Below are 17,207 nucleotides of genomic sequence, written 5' to 3'. Positions count from 1 at the left end.
ATTTTGGGTTAGTTTTTCCAACTTTTTATTATGACTATTTCAAACATATACAAAATTAAAAATAATATTAACCCACGTGCACAGCATATTGACCATGTTCAGTAATGGTCAATAACAACACCCCTCCCTTCACTCCCTTGCCAGATAATTCTGAACCAAATCTCCGAAAGTAATTCATTTCTACCCATAAAATTTCCGTATGTATCTAAAAAAGATTTCTCTTTAAGATATAACCACAGTACTGTTATCAAATTTAACAAGTCCGTATTATACAGTCAACATTTCCCAGATTGTCTCATTTTCTTTATTTTTTCTACAGCTGGTTCATTTCAATCAATATCCAAATAAGGTCCATATCAGTTGATATGTCTCTTTCCATCAGTAGGTTTCTCTTTATCTTTTATTTCTTGCAGTCCATGTGTTGAGGGACTAGATTGTTCATCCTGAAGATTTTTAGAGCAGTGAAACTATTCTTTATGATGTTATAATGACGGATACATGTCATTATACATTTGTCTAAATTTATAGAAATGTACAACATCAAAATGAACCCTAAGGTAAACTATAAACTTTGGGTGATCATGATGTGTCAACATAGGTTCATGAAATGTAACAAATGTACCACTCTGGTTGGAGATGCTGATAATCTGGGACGCTATACATATGGCGAGAGGAGGTATATGGGAAATCTGTGTACCTTACTCTCCATTTTGCTGCCAACCTAAAACTGCTCTAAAAAATAGCCTTAAACAAACAAAGAAACTAGGTTGTTCATCCTGTATAATATCTCATGGTCTAAAGTGTGTTTATTGCATCTCCATGGTGATATGTTTTAAGAAATATTTTAAATGAAAACAGAAGAGATTATAGGGATGGAATGGGCACATATCCAAGGAAAACTGAAAAAAAAACTATCAAAACAGTTATTAGAAAAACTGGTCTCAAAATGTGGTATGATTTTAAAAATACTAGAGACAAAGCTTTTCTTTATTTTAATTTATATTCAGAACAAGAGCAAAAAAAAAAAGCACAGATCTGCTTATATGTGGATGAACAGTATAATGTAAAAGACTGCTTCAATTCTTTTTATTCCAATTAAGATTACTGATAGTCAAACCAGGCAGAGGAAAAAAAGTGTAAGAATGAGGAAATTGAATCTCAAAGCCTTCAAGGAGATAAAAGTACCCAGCTAATCTAAATGAGTTCATTTTCCTATCCCAGACAAATTATATCCCAGCATACTCTGAGCATTTACATAGTATCTAAAACCTTTGAAGAATCAGGGAGGATGGAAGAGAAGTAAAACACTCTAATAGTCAACACTGGAAAGCAGGTAAGATGCTACAAACTACAAACATTCACTTGATGTTGTCAATCCCAAGCAAAATTCTTAAGCATATTTTAAGTGGTTAAAGGGCCTTAGTCACAGGGAAAAAGATAGACACTAAGAGTCAGTAAGCATTCACAGAAAGCCAATCCTGCAAGATTAACTTAATTTTTCTATGAGGTTACTGAGCTAGAATACATAAGGAAATACTGTACACATGCAAAAACAAAACAAAACAAAACAAAAATAACAGATTAAAGCACTAAATTTTAACTTGATATCTTTTTAGATGACAAAGAGATGTAGACTAGAATACACTTAGGTGGGTTTGTAACTGGTATGACAACATTACCCAAGGTGTGATTAATGGATCAATGTAAAACCATAAAAAAATCTCAAAAAAATTTTCTTGTGCTCTATCCTACTTCATGTTCTTACTGATGCCCTGAAAGAGGACACTGATGGTATAGCTATCAAATTTGCAAATGACACAAAAGTTGGGATAGGGATAGGGAGGGTATTGGCTGAAAGGATCCAAAAAATATTCAACAAGTTAAAACAACAGGCCAAACCTTAACAGAATGCAATGTAGTAGGATAAGTGTAAAATGCATGATTGGGGAGATATGACTTAACAGTAAAGCATGTGAAAACATTTAGGTATTGTTGTTGATTGCTCAGAGTAAAAGCCTATGATATGGCTGCCGAGAGCTACTGTGATCTTAAGCTGAATTAACAGAACTTTTATATCCAGGGCAAATGGAGTGGTAAATTCTTCTGGACTTCTCACTGATAAAAGCACACGTAAGAATACTGTATACCATTGGGATCATTTTAAAAGGAACACTGATAACACAGAACATATCCGAAAGAGAGAAAGCAATTTGGTGAATGTTCTAGAAACTGAGTAGATGATATAAAGAACTAAGGATGGCTGACCCAGAGGAGGAAGAAATGAATGCCTTGACTTTCTGATTTTTAGATTTATTTTGGAAAGTACAGGCAGTGAAACTTTGCACAGATTAATTTTCTTGTTAAAGCTTATGTTTTAATTTAACTTTTAAACTGTTCTTCTGTATTTTATATGTACAAAAGAATACATGTGGCATATATATGTAATTATAAAGTGTAATAAATAAAATGAACAGTGACTCATCACGTCACCGGAGAATGAGAACAGCATCAAGAGCAGTGCAGCTACTGTGTGCTCTAATTCCATATGCTGCCTTTCTCTTAGAGGGAACCACTAGCCCAGATTTGATTTATTCCTCTTTTCATTTTTAAAATGTAACATATCTCTAAATAACACACTGTTAAGTTTTGCTATTTCTGAGCTTTGTTTTCACCGATGTATTTCCAAGGAAAAAAAATGTTGGCCACTAAAATCAATACTGCAGTCAAAAATCTTGGTACTTCTGTCAAAGGCTACCCTTGTCAGTATACACTCCAGTTGTAGTGAAGTCTCATAACTGTACTCATATCCACTTGTCTTCTGCTTCTCCCCAATCTAGGGTAACCAGATTTAGCAACTAGAAATATAGACTGCCCAGTTCAATTACAATTCCAGATAAACAAATACATTTTCAGTATGTTTATTTGAAACTAATTGAATTGTGAGTCCTGTATTTTATCTGGCAACTCTACCTCATACCCAAGTTAATTAAGTGGACTATCATCCTATGATCTGTTAGTGTGTGATAAAGGGACAAAGTGGGAGGAATTGCATGGCCAATGACATTGTATAATTATTCATCTAACTATTCAACAGCAATCACTGACTACGTAAAAAAAGTGTACATGTGTGAATTTAAAGTTTTTCTCCACAATGCATTAAGTGCACATGCCCAAATGCAAATACTGCATGTATATTATTATGTATACTTTTCAAAAACACTCAATGAAGAGCACAAAGGTGTGGTAACAGCTTCATTATTTTGGCTTAGCTTGTCCCCCACAAACAAAAACAAAAACAGGATGGCTGGCTGTAACAACATGACAAAATCTCTAGGTACATACATAAAGTGACTTATAACCATTATTTATAAAGTTATTTATATCATTTAAAAACTGTCTTCAGCATGTTTCAAATGAGGCTAACCCTACACAGGTCAAATAAATGTCAACAGCCAACTTTATAAATGTTAATTAAAATTATGTTGTCATTAAAAAGGGATTCAGTTACTATATATACAAAGTTATTTTGGGACACTTTTTATAAAAAGGATATTAAAAATATTTTAAATACATTATTTCATTATCAATCAAAAAAACTGATAAGCCTTCTGTAATATAAAGTAGAATTTGCTTCTCAATTCTCTCAATACATAATCTCAATATCCTCTCACAAACTAAAGCACTAATAGCTCCTAGATTTGAACGTCAATCAATACAAGTGTGTATTAAGAACCCATATAGATTAGATGACCCCAATAGAAGCTAGTTGCCTGGCCTGGCCTGGCCTGGCCTATTGCAAAACCCACGATTTGAAATCAGGTATTAACATGGCAGTAAGAGTCTAACTTGGTTTTTTGGAGTTTCAGCAAGCAGTTTCTCTCCAGACCATCATTAGATCACCTTCCCCAATTTTCAACTCAAATCTTTAGTACTCAGGTACTATAGCTTTAGGATAATCAGGACTTTAAAATCATGGTGCAAGTGCTTAAGCCTATTTTTAAAAGAAAACTGAATTTCTGTGGTTTCAAAGAGCCAGATCGTATCTCTATTTTATCACCCTTTAGCTACATACAGACAGATCCTTCTGTCTTTGGGGCTTAGTGTTTCTTTATCTCTTACCTGAGGGTTATCTGAAAAAACAAACAAACAAATATACTCTGTAAGCCTTCTGAAAATAGGGAGGAAGGAGTGTGAAGACTAAATTTAATATTTGATACCTGCTTCACAGGTATCACAACTAAATAACTAGGAACTCAAAGACCCACCTCCTAAAGTACACAAATAAAATATGCATGATCTCACACTTAACATTCCCTTCTCCAGACTTCTCATTATATTGGGTGAAAGAATATACCCAAACAATGGGGCAACACATAGACAAATGGACTAACAAGGTCTTTTTTCTTTTTCTGTCATTAAGAAGACTCACTTTTTTAGGCTCTGAGGAAGAAAGGTAGTTGGCTCTGAAGAAGCCTCTTGTCAGGTTGCAAAATTCCTAACAGACTCCTAAAGAGGTAAAAAGGAGCAATGGCTTGGAAGGAGGGCGTATAGAGTGAGTCAGCTAGAATAAAGCTGGAAGCTTGGGCAGTATTTTTCTTATAGGAAGGTGACTACAAAGAGCCTAACTGAGAATTAATCTATGGCCTGATTTTATCACCCTCTTCTTTTTGCCTTTGCCATCAGGAAAAGATAAAAGTAACATGAGCTTAAGCAGCATGTCAAGGAACTGAATCAAACAGAGGAAAGAACAGCTTGCCTATGCAAAGAAGGTGCTGAGATTCTAAGGTCCTTGAGGTGAACAGGATATGAGCATAGATAAAGCCTTAGCCAGTCATGAAAGTAAACAGGTAATTAAAGGGTTTTGCTTTCTACAGCCCAGCAAGCGGAAATAGGGAGATCTGATGGCAAACCGACACCAACACAAACAGAAAACACTAACATGAGGATTAACACCCCCCCCCCCGCTCCCCGCCCCCCCATTCCTCCCACCTCCGGGGGCATGCGCGCACACACACACACAGGCACACTTAGGCCAGGCAGGAAAACAACAAAGAAAACAAAACCCCAGGTAGAACAAAATTTAAAAACAGTTCAAAGTTGAAGAACATGATACTGTTTTATTTTTTAAATCTTGCTCTAAGTGCATAGTTTTTAAAAACTGATATATATAGTATTATTCATTGGACTTAAAATGAATTATACTGATTTTACTAATTAGTACACTCTCATGGCAAATTATACTAGACTATATGCTGAGCATAAAAGCCCCCATAGAAGGCAGTGAGTCCAGTAGCACTTTCGGCCTAATAACAGTACTCAAATTAACGAAATGGGATCTAAGCAAAAATTATCTGCTGGCCTTTCAAACTCAAATCTTTGAAACAGTACCACACACATTCCCATAGCCCTAGTTTAGGTTGACTACTACCAAAAGTGACAATGCCAACTAAACCTGAAAAGTCTAGGAAGAGCAGGAAAAAAATAAGTGCTAAGTGATCACGAATGAATCTTTTCCCAGTATAACCTAAATGTCATGTTTTAACTAGGTAGTCAAACATAGCAATAGCTCAAATTTCCCTAGATACATGGCAATACTGGTTTATTAATAAGATTAATAACAAAAAGCCCAGAATATAGTTATGCCAGTTATCTTAACAGGGAATTAACTGAATCCTCAAGATGTAAATTACTACTTTTATTTTCCTTTGAAAGATGATTTTGTTGTTTTAAATACTATGAAAGGCAAGAAGTAGAACATACCTAAAATATCTAATAACTATTTTATAAATGATATTAACAGAAATAGATGGTGAAAAAATCTGGCACAATGGCTCTAAGTTCTTTAAAGCAGGTTTTGTGGCAATATTTTCAAATGATCTTTGATAAAATCAAAGGAAACTTTAGAATGACATATAAATCTAGTCACATATAAAGTAATTAATTACAAACTTAAAGTGGACCTTTAAGCAACTATATCTTGCCTAAAATGACAACCTGATTTTTCAAAACTGATTTACATAATTCATGTAGTTTTATGCCATATTCCTGAAAGAACAGCTTGATAATCTATTTATTAACAAAATAAGAAAAACATAACAGCTCCCTTGGCCTATGCAAGAATTCTAAACTAAAAACATTCTACTCTGTATGTTTACAACCATTTGATAAATATCCACATTAAAACAGTAACTCCAAAGTAGAGAACCTATATCACAATGTCCAAATTTGTCAAAGTGGGATAGAGAAGAGTCACATCTATTAATGATTTAAAGTAATTTCTAGTAAAATCACAAGAGAAACAGATAACTAAATTTATGACTGCCTGGAAAAGTCAATACTAATGCAATTATGCTAAATCACTTTGTAACTTACTTTTTAAAAAATAAACGAAAAAGATGTTGGGCTACAGGCCATATTACAGAAGCTTTATCAATTTAATGTGCTAATATGACTTTGTAAGTTATCTAAAACATCCAGTGGTGTACTAATCTTAAAAAGTAAAAACCTATAACTTCTAAGGTCATCTAAACAATCTGTCACAAATCTCCTTTTCTCCTTTAAAAATCAAGTTATCAGTGAACTGATTACTCAGATTTTGAGATTCTTTGTTTTTCTCCTTTGGAGTTCACTGCTCATCACTAAAGATGGGCAGAGGAACAAAAATCAAACCAAACCACTTATTTTGTTTTTTCAAATTAAAATTTTTCATTTACTGTTATCTGATAAAAAGTTTCATGGGAAAGGTAGTTGAAAACTAATGACTGAACTGACATTTTAGTATAACTAGTAGCTTTTAACTATTCATGTTCTCCCTCAATATCATGAATAATAGGAACTGAACACATCACAGTAAGAGTTAATATTAAACATTTTATTCGATAAATTCTATCTATATGTATTATGTATTTCAATTTCTACTTCTGTGTTCTTTAATAAATTATGTATTAAAGACTTGATATACATTCTAGAAAAAACTCAAATTACCTAGGAATGCTTACCTACATAAAACATTCTGTAAGCCAAATTTATTATTTATTATAAAAAAGATTATTCAATCTTATTTACATCTTAAACAGTAATTACTGATGTGATTTTTCTAATTACCTAGCTAGTAGGAATACATTTTCCCCATTAATTTGATGGCAAAGAGAGGTTTAATTAGATGGAAAATATTAATAACTACTACATGTATTGATTGTGACTGCTAGCAAACACCTTTGAGGGGAAGAAAAAAACATTGCGTTTCCAATCAGTGGCTTATAGCCAACATGTGAATCAGTTATACCAAAACAAAACAAAAGAAAACACCGAAAAACCAAACACTGTGGCCTAACTAAACAACTGACAACAATCTACAAAACAATTACAGAAAAAAAAATCTGGGATCAAGACTTTTTCATGAGGCACAGAAGCCGAAATCAGCAGTGGTTCACATTTTGAGGGGTTTTCTCTTAGGAACAAAGAATATGCCCTTTGTAATGCAGTTAGCAGTGCCTGGGATTCCAGCTCTTTCAGCAGCAAGGTCGTTTTCTGACTTAGCTACCGGACCATAATCAATCCCATCAAAGCTTAAAAAGAAGAGCATAAAAAATACTGCTTTTATTATTTTAAACAGTAAATTATACATTCCTAAATGGCAAAAGAATTAGCCCCATCATTATAATAATTTAAAATATAATATCGCAAATGTTTATAGTTTAGAAAAAGAAAGTAAGCAAGAACCTTATGTTTTACATCTCCATTCAAAGCCATCATCTAATTACCACAAATTACTGAGGTTTCACTTTTGCTGGCTCCACCCTGAGCTGTTTTCTTACTTGCAAAATTAGAGTAATTGTCTTACCTATCTCCGAAAAAAAACTGTCCTCTCTCACTGCAGGATAATCAGAAGAGATAATGTGAATAAAAGTACTTTGAAAACTAATGCCCAGTATTAGTCAACAGTACGGCAATATCATTTGTTGTCCGTAACATGTAGGATTATAATACGTTTTTATTGTGAGCACATTTATCTCTGAGAAAAAAGTTGGGGACAAAAAATTGATATGACTGCAGGATAACTGGCAATACCTCCCAAGGCTTCACTGTTAACGTTTAATATTTACTGAGTACAGGATGTTCCCAAGTTACAAAGGTCCCATAAATATAAATCCAAACCACTGTTGTATCAGTCCCCTCCCATATCCTCCCTCTTCACTCATAGGAACTGCTGTGTGAGTGTGTGTGTGTGGGGGCGGGGTAGTTGAGTGAAACAGGAAGTTCCAAAGTAGATAGAAAACACTGTGAAGAGAAGTGGAACATCATTGAGCATGCCTACCTACACACCATCCCTATTACCACTTAAACTTTTCCTCACTTTTATACATCTACTTTGGACATCTCTCTATACTGGGAAATAAGGCAAAGGTTAAAAGTCAATAGCCAAGAGCTATGTGACCTGGGACAAAATAGTTCATTTAAAGAGAAAAAGACTGATCTCAGTCTTTTTTTAATTTTTAAAGCCATTCCAATAACAATAAAATACCAATTATAAAATACTGACAAACCCACTCACTTTCACTCAGCAAAGGTACTAGTTTTATCAAGCTACCTATTCATTCTGCTCACCTAATCCTCCACTAACCCAATAACCTACCCCCACCTGTGACACTAATTCCACCTACCAATGCATTCACTACATCCAATTTAAGGAATCTTTCCTTTATTCCTTCCCAAAGACCTCTCCATGTTTCATCCATCACTGTCTCTTCTCAGTCATAAGGGACAGTAAGTTTATGCTAGAAAATCTCTGTACTAATGACATTGGGTAAGCTAGGAAGGAGAAAGCTGGGGGTGAACAGGGTGGAAACAGAGCTGGGGAAAATGTTCAAACCACCTGTCATATCAATTTCACATAGGTAGATAAGCATACTTTAAAATAGCGCTTTTAAAAACATATACATATCGTTAATACTACTGCTAATAAACAAAAAGATGATTCTCTCAGTCTCCTAATTTACATAAAGACTTTAAGGAACAAATTTAAAAAAGGACTATGGCTAGTCTTTCCAATTCAAGAGCAATGCCAGAAAGAACTCTACCTCTTCTCTTGAGCCTACTTAATAACCAGAATGCCCGCTTCTGAGAAAGTGGGTTTGAATAAAGCTCTACATTCTATTTATTGGTTCTCTAGAAAACTTGACCTGTGGTTCAGAAGAATGCCCATATTTCAGTGAGTTTGTACTAGAAGAGTCTGTTACAACTAGTCAAGTAGGTTTTACACAGGTATGGCTTGCTCCGTACAGGCTGCCTACTGGAAAATTTTGTTAAAGTTTTCTATCAGAAATTTCCAAAATTTTATGTTTCACTCTTGACTTTTTAAAAAAATTTCATTCTCCCCCTCTCTTCTTTTTAAAAATTTTAAGGATTAGGGCCCTGTGGAAAAAGTAAAACTTTTTCTACTTTTAAGTCTTTTTGTGCAATTAAAACAAAGTTCTCCTTGGGGCACTATCAGAATTTAACCAGATTTGAATAGGATACATTAGTTTTAAAATGAAACCGTTCAAATCATGATTTCAATAAAAATTCAAGCCAGAAACATTTAATTTAATCATTTCCACAAATTCACCAGCTTACTACACAATCTTCTGATTTAGAAAAGATAACTTTTTAAAAGAACACACAATATCTTAAGACTAAAACTCTATGTACAAAAACAGACACCTATATCCGCTAAATCATTAACAGATTAACCCCCTCCAATTCAGTTAACCCAATAAATCAATTGTGCATATTTACAAGTTATTCCTATAACATACAGTATTAATGAGCATGAGCACCAAAAAGAAACTCTAACACGAACACTACTATATAAACTAACAGTTTATATGTTCTATTTCTTCAATATCCTTATTTTTAGCAAGACAGGTAAACATTTATAATTTAAAGCTATTTTAATTATACGAATTCTTAAGTTTTTAAGAGATAAAAAGGTGAGACTCATGGACACAGACAGTGGATTAGTTGTTACCAGAGGAAAGGGAGGAGGAGGAGGTAGATAGGAGTAAAAGGGGTCAAACATTTGGTGATGGAAGAAAATTTAACTTTGAGTGGCGAGCAAACAATGCAATATATATGACTATTGTTGAATTGTACACTTGAAACTTATTTGATTTTATTAACCAATTTCACTCCAATAATTTTAATTAGAAAAAGAGAAAAAGATGTATTGTCAATTCAATAAAAAGATTTATAATAAACACCTGTACAACTATTCAGTCTTTTCCTATTTATTGAAAGGCTGCAAATGAAAGATAACCTTTCCTATTAAATTTCTAAACAGTTTCTTCAAATTTGAATGAATTAATCAAAAGGCCATTCTTTCTACAATCTACAGAAATCACTTTTGTTAGAAGCCAGATTTATTTGGTAGTTGCTGATGAATCAAGGTGCTTTTATGTCACTTCAGCTAGTTTGTGATGACACAAAGTCTAAAATCACATCTGCAAATATATTTCTTAAATGCTCACTTTTGATCTTCAAATTGATTCTAGCTGATATAACAAAGAGATGGCCACTGAATGCCAGTAATACAATGCATTCAATCTTCAAGACAATGACTACCGATGTAACTCAGAAAATTAGATAAGGAAATTGTTGCCTAAATGTGTTCTTGTTAAATTTTGTACGTTTAAAATGTTTGGAGACAAAAAGTTTTTGTGGACTTAAAACCAATTGACCCTGATCGAATGCCAAACTGTAAACTGCCAGACAGCTACAGATGGTAATAAAATACTAAGATCTGAAGAGCTTTAGCAGAACCTGATTATATAGTAATCCTAATATTAGAAAGCAAAAGAGGTAGAATAACTGACAGGCTGGTTGCTACAGTAACCAAGAAACATTGTATACTGACTGGGGAAAAACATTGGGGTTTCCATCAGGTATGAGGTCCACATTATGTCTTATGTGCTTTTTCCTCAATTTTGAATCATGAGATGACAGACTAACGTAAAGACTGCTCAGTTTGAAATAAGGGAAGAAATAAGGTTCTGCTTTGAAGAGTAAGGAAAGCACCCAATTAAAGGTTTAGCTGGCTTGCAGAATAATATTCAACAGCCAGAGGGGAACAAACCTTGTGAAAATTTGTAGAAATTAGCTTAGCTCTGGGTAGAAAACAGAAATGTAGGTGAATTATCAATTCAAGTTAAATATCATGAGGGCATCATAAAGCACCTACAGTTTTTATTACCTTAGATTTTCAGGTAATACTAAATGGTGTGATTTGTCTTATCCCAGGAAGCAGCCTTACAACCTGATCTCCACAAGGGCTGCTAAAGCTACCTTCCCCACCTCCACCTCAACAACCAAAGCCCTCACCATCACTCCCTTCCTCTACCTGCACTACCCCAGTAAGTAATTAGCAAAATTGCAGGCAGAGTTAGAGGAAACGAACAGCCTCATCAAAGGCTTTCCTGGCCCATTCACCTGATTTTGTCAAAGTTAAGACAGTGAAGCAAAAGGAATACATGGATTGTTGTATAATGTACGAGTTACAAAATAAGTCTCAAATACCAACAATTAGAAATTATTTTCTGTTCTATAGGACCACCACTAAATGACCAAGTCTTAAAACTATCTAGGTTTTTAACATTTTAAAAATGAAATTTTATCTACCCCATTTTATGCAGTAGGTTATCACAAGAAGAGAATAAGGTTTTCAGTTTATAGGAGCTTGCTCATTTTCATTGAACCCCTAAACCTCCATACTACTGCAACTGTCACCAGTAAATCACCAATTGACATTTGGAGGCCACTAAATTTAGAACTTGAATTTACAAATTAATAAGTAGTTTTCCCCCAACTTTAATATGATGTTACACAGGTATGATAAAACAGCATTTACATTCCTATCAAGCCACAAAGCCAAGAAAAATCAAATATAATCAATGATTAAATATAATCTATGATTAAATGCCAACCCATGAACAGCCATTTTTAAGGAATATTTTCTCAAGTAGCCCATATCACACAAATATTTTTATTGAATCTTGTATCAATTTTCAATTCAGAGAGAAATGTTTCTAATGTCTAAGTAAAGTAAGAAGCTAAGTTTTCAACAAAGGCAGTTATGCAACTTTTTGTTTTTCAGACTAACCAAGGACCAACTAAATCTTTGGGACAGTTTGATTTCAGTTCTCATGACTTCAAAAAAATGAAGGTTTCACCATTACTCCAATCTAGAATGATAGACCACAGCTGATATAACTAGATTATTAAAAATAAGATAAAAGACAACCATGTTTTTATATCTGCAACCATTTTGAATCCTGACTTGGAGAAAATTAGTGGGCAAAAGTTAGGATCCTATAACAGTCAATGTCCTCTGATGGCAAGCCACTGAAAAACAGAATCACAGTTGATGGTAGCAGACCATTTTAAGAGCCCCACTAACAGAGTAAGTGCCGGAAGCCTAAATCAGGGATACCTAGCAATACTTTCCCTCCTTCCAAGGCAGCATGGTATAAATGAGCAATCAGGAGACAGTGGATCTTGTTCTCAGTCTGCCACTAATCAGCAATGTGTCACTTCCCCTCTCTGAGCCTAGGTTTCTTTCAGTTAAATGGAAGGGCTAGGGTAAATTATTCCCCTCCCTACTCTAAAAATGTTACCCTTCTATCCTTCCTTGCAACTCTCAAAAATATTTTGGTTGCCACGAATTTTTTTTAAATAAAAAATGCTCAAAACATCACATTTATTTTTATAACATGTTCTCAGTGCCAGCGTCTAGTATGTGTATGCATAAGCCACACAAATTAGCAGAAGCATTCATTTCATGTATAGTTTACCCAGTAAATATTTAATTTGAAATGTATGGTTTGTGAACCATGTGCCAAATACCATTGAGTTTGTTAAACGAAAAACTCAAAAAAAAGAAATATTTCCCAAGAACAAAAGCTTATCAATAAAAGCACACTATTAAATCTCAATACAATGACAGACTTTAAGAGCTGAAATAGTTCTCAGAATGTAATCTCAATTTAAAGATGAGGAAATGAAATGACTCATAGTCCAGGGCTTTTTTCTACTATACCATACTTCCTCCTCTCTTTCCTGATTTATCAAAAGACAGCATGGTAACAGAAAGAATGCTAGACTGTGAAACTGATCTGGATTCTAGTCCTAACTCTGCTATTAATTTGCTCTGGCACCTTGAACAAGTCACTTTCCCTTTCTGGGCAATACACATTCCTGAAAGAGAAGGTGGGAATTTCTAAGCAAGAGAATTTGAAAGTTTGGGCTGCTGGTTTTAAATAGATGCATCAGTTCAATTGGTCCTAAAGCTTTTTACTCCAGAATCTCTTGAAGGATACTCTATGAGCACGTCCATGTGTGCCTGCACACAGTGTGGGGCTGCTATAACGTATTAGAAAAAAAAATACTGAAGTAGGTGTCTGAAGAATTGGTTTCAAATCCCAGCTCTGTCACAAGTATTGTCTCCTAGGCCAATCCATTAACCTCTTCAAGCCTAAAGTTTCTTGTATGTAAAAATGGAAATAATAATAAGGAAACCTGCTCTAAAATATCGATCAAAATAAAGCACTATAAATGTGAAGTATATTGCAAAGTTGGCCAAGTGGAGATGATCTGCCACTGTGAAAAGGAGGCTGCATTGGAATCGAAAGTCTTTCTATAAAAAGCTGAGCTGATTTTTAACGTATTAAGTTTGCTTTAAAAGAGTATAATAAAGCCGAAGACACCATTGGAGAGGTAACAGAAGAAATCAATTTTAAGAATCTAACATTTACAGATTGTGTATTTGGATTCTTCTGATTAACAATAATAAAACATGAGATGACTCTCTCAACTGCCTACTCAGTTTACTACAATTTGGTGGAATGGTCTGTGTACTCTACAACACACAATAGCAAGGAATATTTTTTAAAGTGCCCAAACTCAGTCTGTTAACCTCTTAGAGTTTGTATAGTGTGTTACTCCAGTTTATATCAAAGGACAGAAGATATTTCTGACGACCAGATATCTAGTGACATCATCTGTTTCCACAAATCAAGATTTCTCATTGCATTTCTAGGCTGTTAGTAACCCCGCCAAGTCTCCTCACAGTACCTTATGCAAATGACAAAACTCATCACAAAGGATAGAGGAAATGTTAATGATGCCAACCTTTTGCTTTCCTCCCAGGACTGCTAGTTCCTTTCAGATGCAGTTCTCCAGATGAGTCTAATTTTCCTCCAAATCCCAACTATTACAGGATGGAGCCATGACAATACAGACTAACACAGTAGTTTTGTCCATGGGGCTCAAGAGGCTCGACATTTGGGCAGGTGAGAGTTAAAATTAGAACACTGGGTCCCAAAAGACATTTTTTATCTTTCACCTATCAATGGATCAAAGAGCTTGAGAAGCTATATTGTCCCATGAGGGAAGAAGTGACTATCAATTCTATCGAAACGACTCATTAGGTTTAGATAATTTAAATATCTCCAAGTTCTGCATACTTCCTTCCAAAGGAAGCACTGTGTGAAGTTAAATTTGCTAATTCCAAGAAAGGAAGGAGAAGGGAATGAACATTTGAGTTCTTCCCCTGTGTCAGGTGCTGAAGTAGGCAGTTTACAGTTTACACTGCCCTTCAAAATTAAATGTTTTATTCACTGGAAAAGAGTACTATTCACATAGTTCTAAATTGATTACAATCATATACATCGATTGCTATTTCCACCCCCCCACACACACACACAAAAGGACTAAAGGATTAGGTCTCTTGTTTAACCGAACGGACAGTTCACTACTTTGAGGGGAAAGCCACAAAAACAAAATTTAATTTCAAGGGACTCCAATGTATTTGGAAACCTAATGCATTCTCTATTCTCTACCATCTAGCTATGAACCTGTTTCAGATACTGAATTCAAAGAAGATTCAAGTGCCATCTCAAGACTAGCCATTGTCATCCCCAAATCCCATTATAGTGATATGAAGGTTGGTAGAAACACACACATCAGCGATACATTTCTTTCAAATTTCGTTGCTTTAACTTTTTTGGCATATATTATATATTGTTTTAGAAAGACTTCTAGAACGTTCGGATATTTTTATTTGGATCAAACGAGGTATTTATTCCAAAGGGTAAGTTGACTCTTGGAACAATATTAGTGCCTTACATTACCATATACATTAACATACAAATTTTTACCAATTCTCAAGTTCTTACAGCATGAAAATATGTTTCACTGCCTCCAGTCCCACACAAGTCCGTCGATGAGCTCAGCGAAATCGCTATGAACATTATTCCAACTTTGAAAAGTGGAGGAGTAGGTGAGTAGAAGTCCCAGTCAAGCGAAACATTCCAACTACTGTACTTCCTACTCAGAATCTCCCATATTAATCACCACTAAAACATCTCGGAGAATTAGATAAAGAGCACAAAGCCATGGCTCTCTTTGCAACCACCAGATTACTCAGCACTTGTTTGTATTCCCGTAGTCGATTGTGTACACTTATGTCCGGCTACCCTTTTAAGACCGCATTCTCCCTAATGGTAAAAGATCAAGTCTTCGATTTCCTTTGCCTCGCGGTAAGATGCTATTTTAATAAAAACACTGTTGGTCTAGAGTACATCAGCCAGAGGACTTCCCTGAGTAAACACTCAATCCTTTCCCCCGCTCCTTTTCTTTCTGTGCAACGAAAACAGGACGGCAAATCAGGAGTTACAGCTACCTCTAAAATGAACAGGTAAATTGGCAGCAAAAGAAAGAAAAAAAACATAGGAAATTTAAGTTCTCCTGTTACTGCTCCTCCTTTAATCTATGGTCCCCACGGCCAAAATGGATGTTTCAAAGGTAAGCTCTGAACCCCACAAATACAAATCGCCGGCTCTCAGGAACGTCAGCTGTCTCACCTCGCAGAAAACTGGACGAGAAAGAGACTCTGAGAGAGCCACTGGGGCCGTTCACCAGGAAAAGGAAGGGGTTTGCCTGTGGTGGGCAATCCCCCATCCCCCGACTCACTCCGAAGTACCCGAGTGAGACTGAGGAGCAGCCGGTGGAGGACACAGTGGGATCTGGGAGGGGTAGAGAGGAAAGGCACAGGGAAAGCTGGGGGCACCGCGACGCCCAGCTTCAGGGCCATAGCTACTTACACTACAGGGTAGAGGCCCTCTAGGTTCACATCTTCGGGGGCATCAAAGAATTCCTCGGTGTCGCTTTCCGACGCCATTTATAGGACTTGCCCGCTGATGAGGGAGCCGATGCCGCCTGGCTCCTTCTTGTCGTCCTCCACCCCTGTGAGACCGTGGGGTGGTGGGTCCCGCGCGAGAACAAGGAGGGAGCAGACGATCTGGAGTGAAGAGCTTGTTAAGGACAGGGGGGCGCTGTCAGCTGCCGGGCTGCGGGAATGACCGGCAAAGCGGTCGCCTAATGAGGCGGCGCTGGGTCCAGGGACTGTTGCTGCCGCCGCTCCTGGCGATAGGTGTATATGGAGAGCCAGAGAAGAGGCGGTGGTTCTCCTCAGTGGGGGAGGGCGGGCGTGCCCACGACAGCAGCTCCAGTTTCTCCTGCAGCGGCAATTAAAACAGCTGCGAGAGTTAGTTGCCCACAAAATACGGACGCGCACCTATCCTCGCGAGATTTCGGGCGGGGGCCGGTAAGGCGCGGGCGGGGCTAAGAGGAGGTGGGGGCGGTTCCAGAGAGGCAGGGCTCGGATTTCTTCTGCCCGAAGAGCCTATCAAAATGGCGCAAGCGCGTAGGAGGTGTTCGGTGAAGGCCGGAAGTAGCTGTGAAGGGTGGGGATGCACCTCCTGAAAGGAGGAGTCTAGAGCTTGCGCGCGGGCTGTGTGGTACTTCGGCTCTGAGGGAGGGCGCCTGCCGTAGGTGGGGGTCCAGCAAAGCATGTGACCCACTAACTGTACAGTTCCAAAGAGACGCATTTTCAGAGGGGTTATTTTGAATTTGCTTTTCTTCTTAAGAGAATATTCCGACGGGAAACATTGGCATTACGCTTTGCATTTGCATCGTCTTAATTTATCCGAGCCTGAAATAGCCCACCCTAGGACCTAGTCAGGTCCACCAGCTCTAGCGTTACAGAAATAACGCGCCTTATCTACTACGAGATCTCGAAATGAGATCCCTAGATCTGGTCCTGCAGGCCACAGGGTGGGGTCCGTGAGAGATACGTGGGGAGTGTGCCAGTTCCATGGCGTAATGATGGATTT

At 36.6% G+C, this 17,207-nt stretch overlaps 1 protein-coding gene across 3 annotated transcripts in view; it reads right to left on the bottom strand.

The window, feature by feature from the left end:
* The window catches only part of WDR44 (WD repeat domain 44), a 185,690-nt gene extending 169,076 nt beyond the window's left edge, over positions 1-16,614 (bottom strand). For 2 of the 3 annotated variants that reach the window (XR_001594393.2, XM_016124437.2), the window contains exon 1: positions 16,137-16,614. Coding sequence is in view for 2 of the 3 variants with exons in the window: in XM_016124437.2 (XP_015979923.1) it covers positions 16,137-16,213 (77 nt within the window). In the remaining variant the exon portion in view is untranslated. The remainder of the gene's footprint in view (positions 1-16,136) is intronic. The other variant, XM_036226847.1, reaches the window with a different exon arrangement.
* Between the last annotated feature and the right edge of the window lie 593 nt (positions 16,615-17,207).

The sequence above is a fragment of the Rousettus aegyptiacus genome, unplaced genomic scaffold (genome assembly GCF_014176215.1).
Source record: "Rousettus aegyptiacus isolate mRouAeg1 unplaced genomic scaffold, mRouAeg1.p scaffold_m13_p_9, whole genome shotgun sequence".
NCBI classification, from domain to species: domain Eukaryota; kingdom Metazoa; phylum Chordata; class Mammalia; order Chiroptera; family Pteropodidae; genus Rousettus; species Rousettus aegyptiacus.
This window is presented reverse-complemented; position numbering and strand designations above follow the sequence as displayed.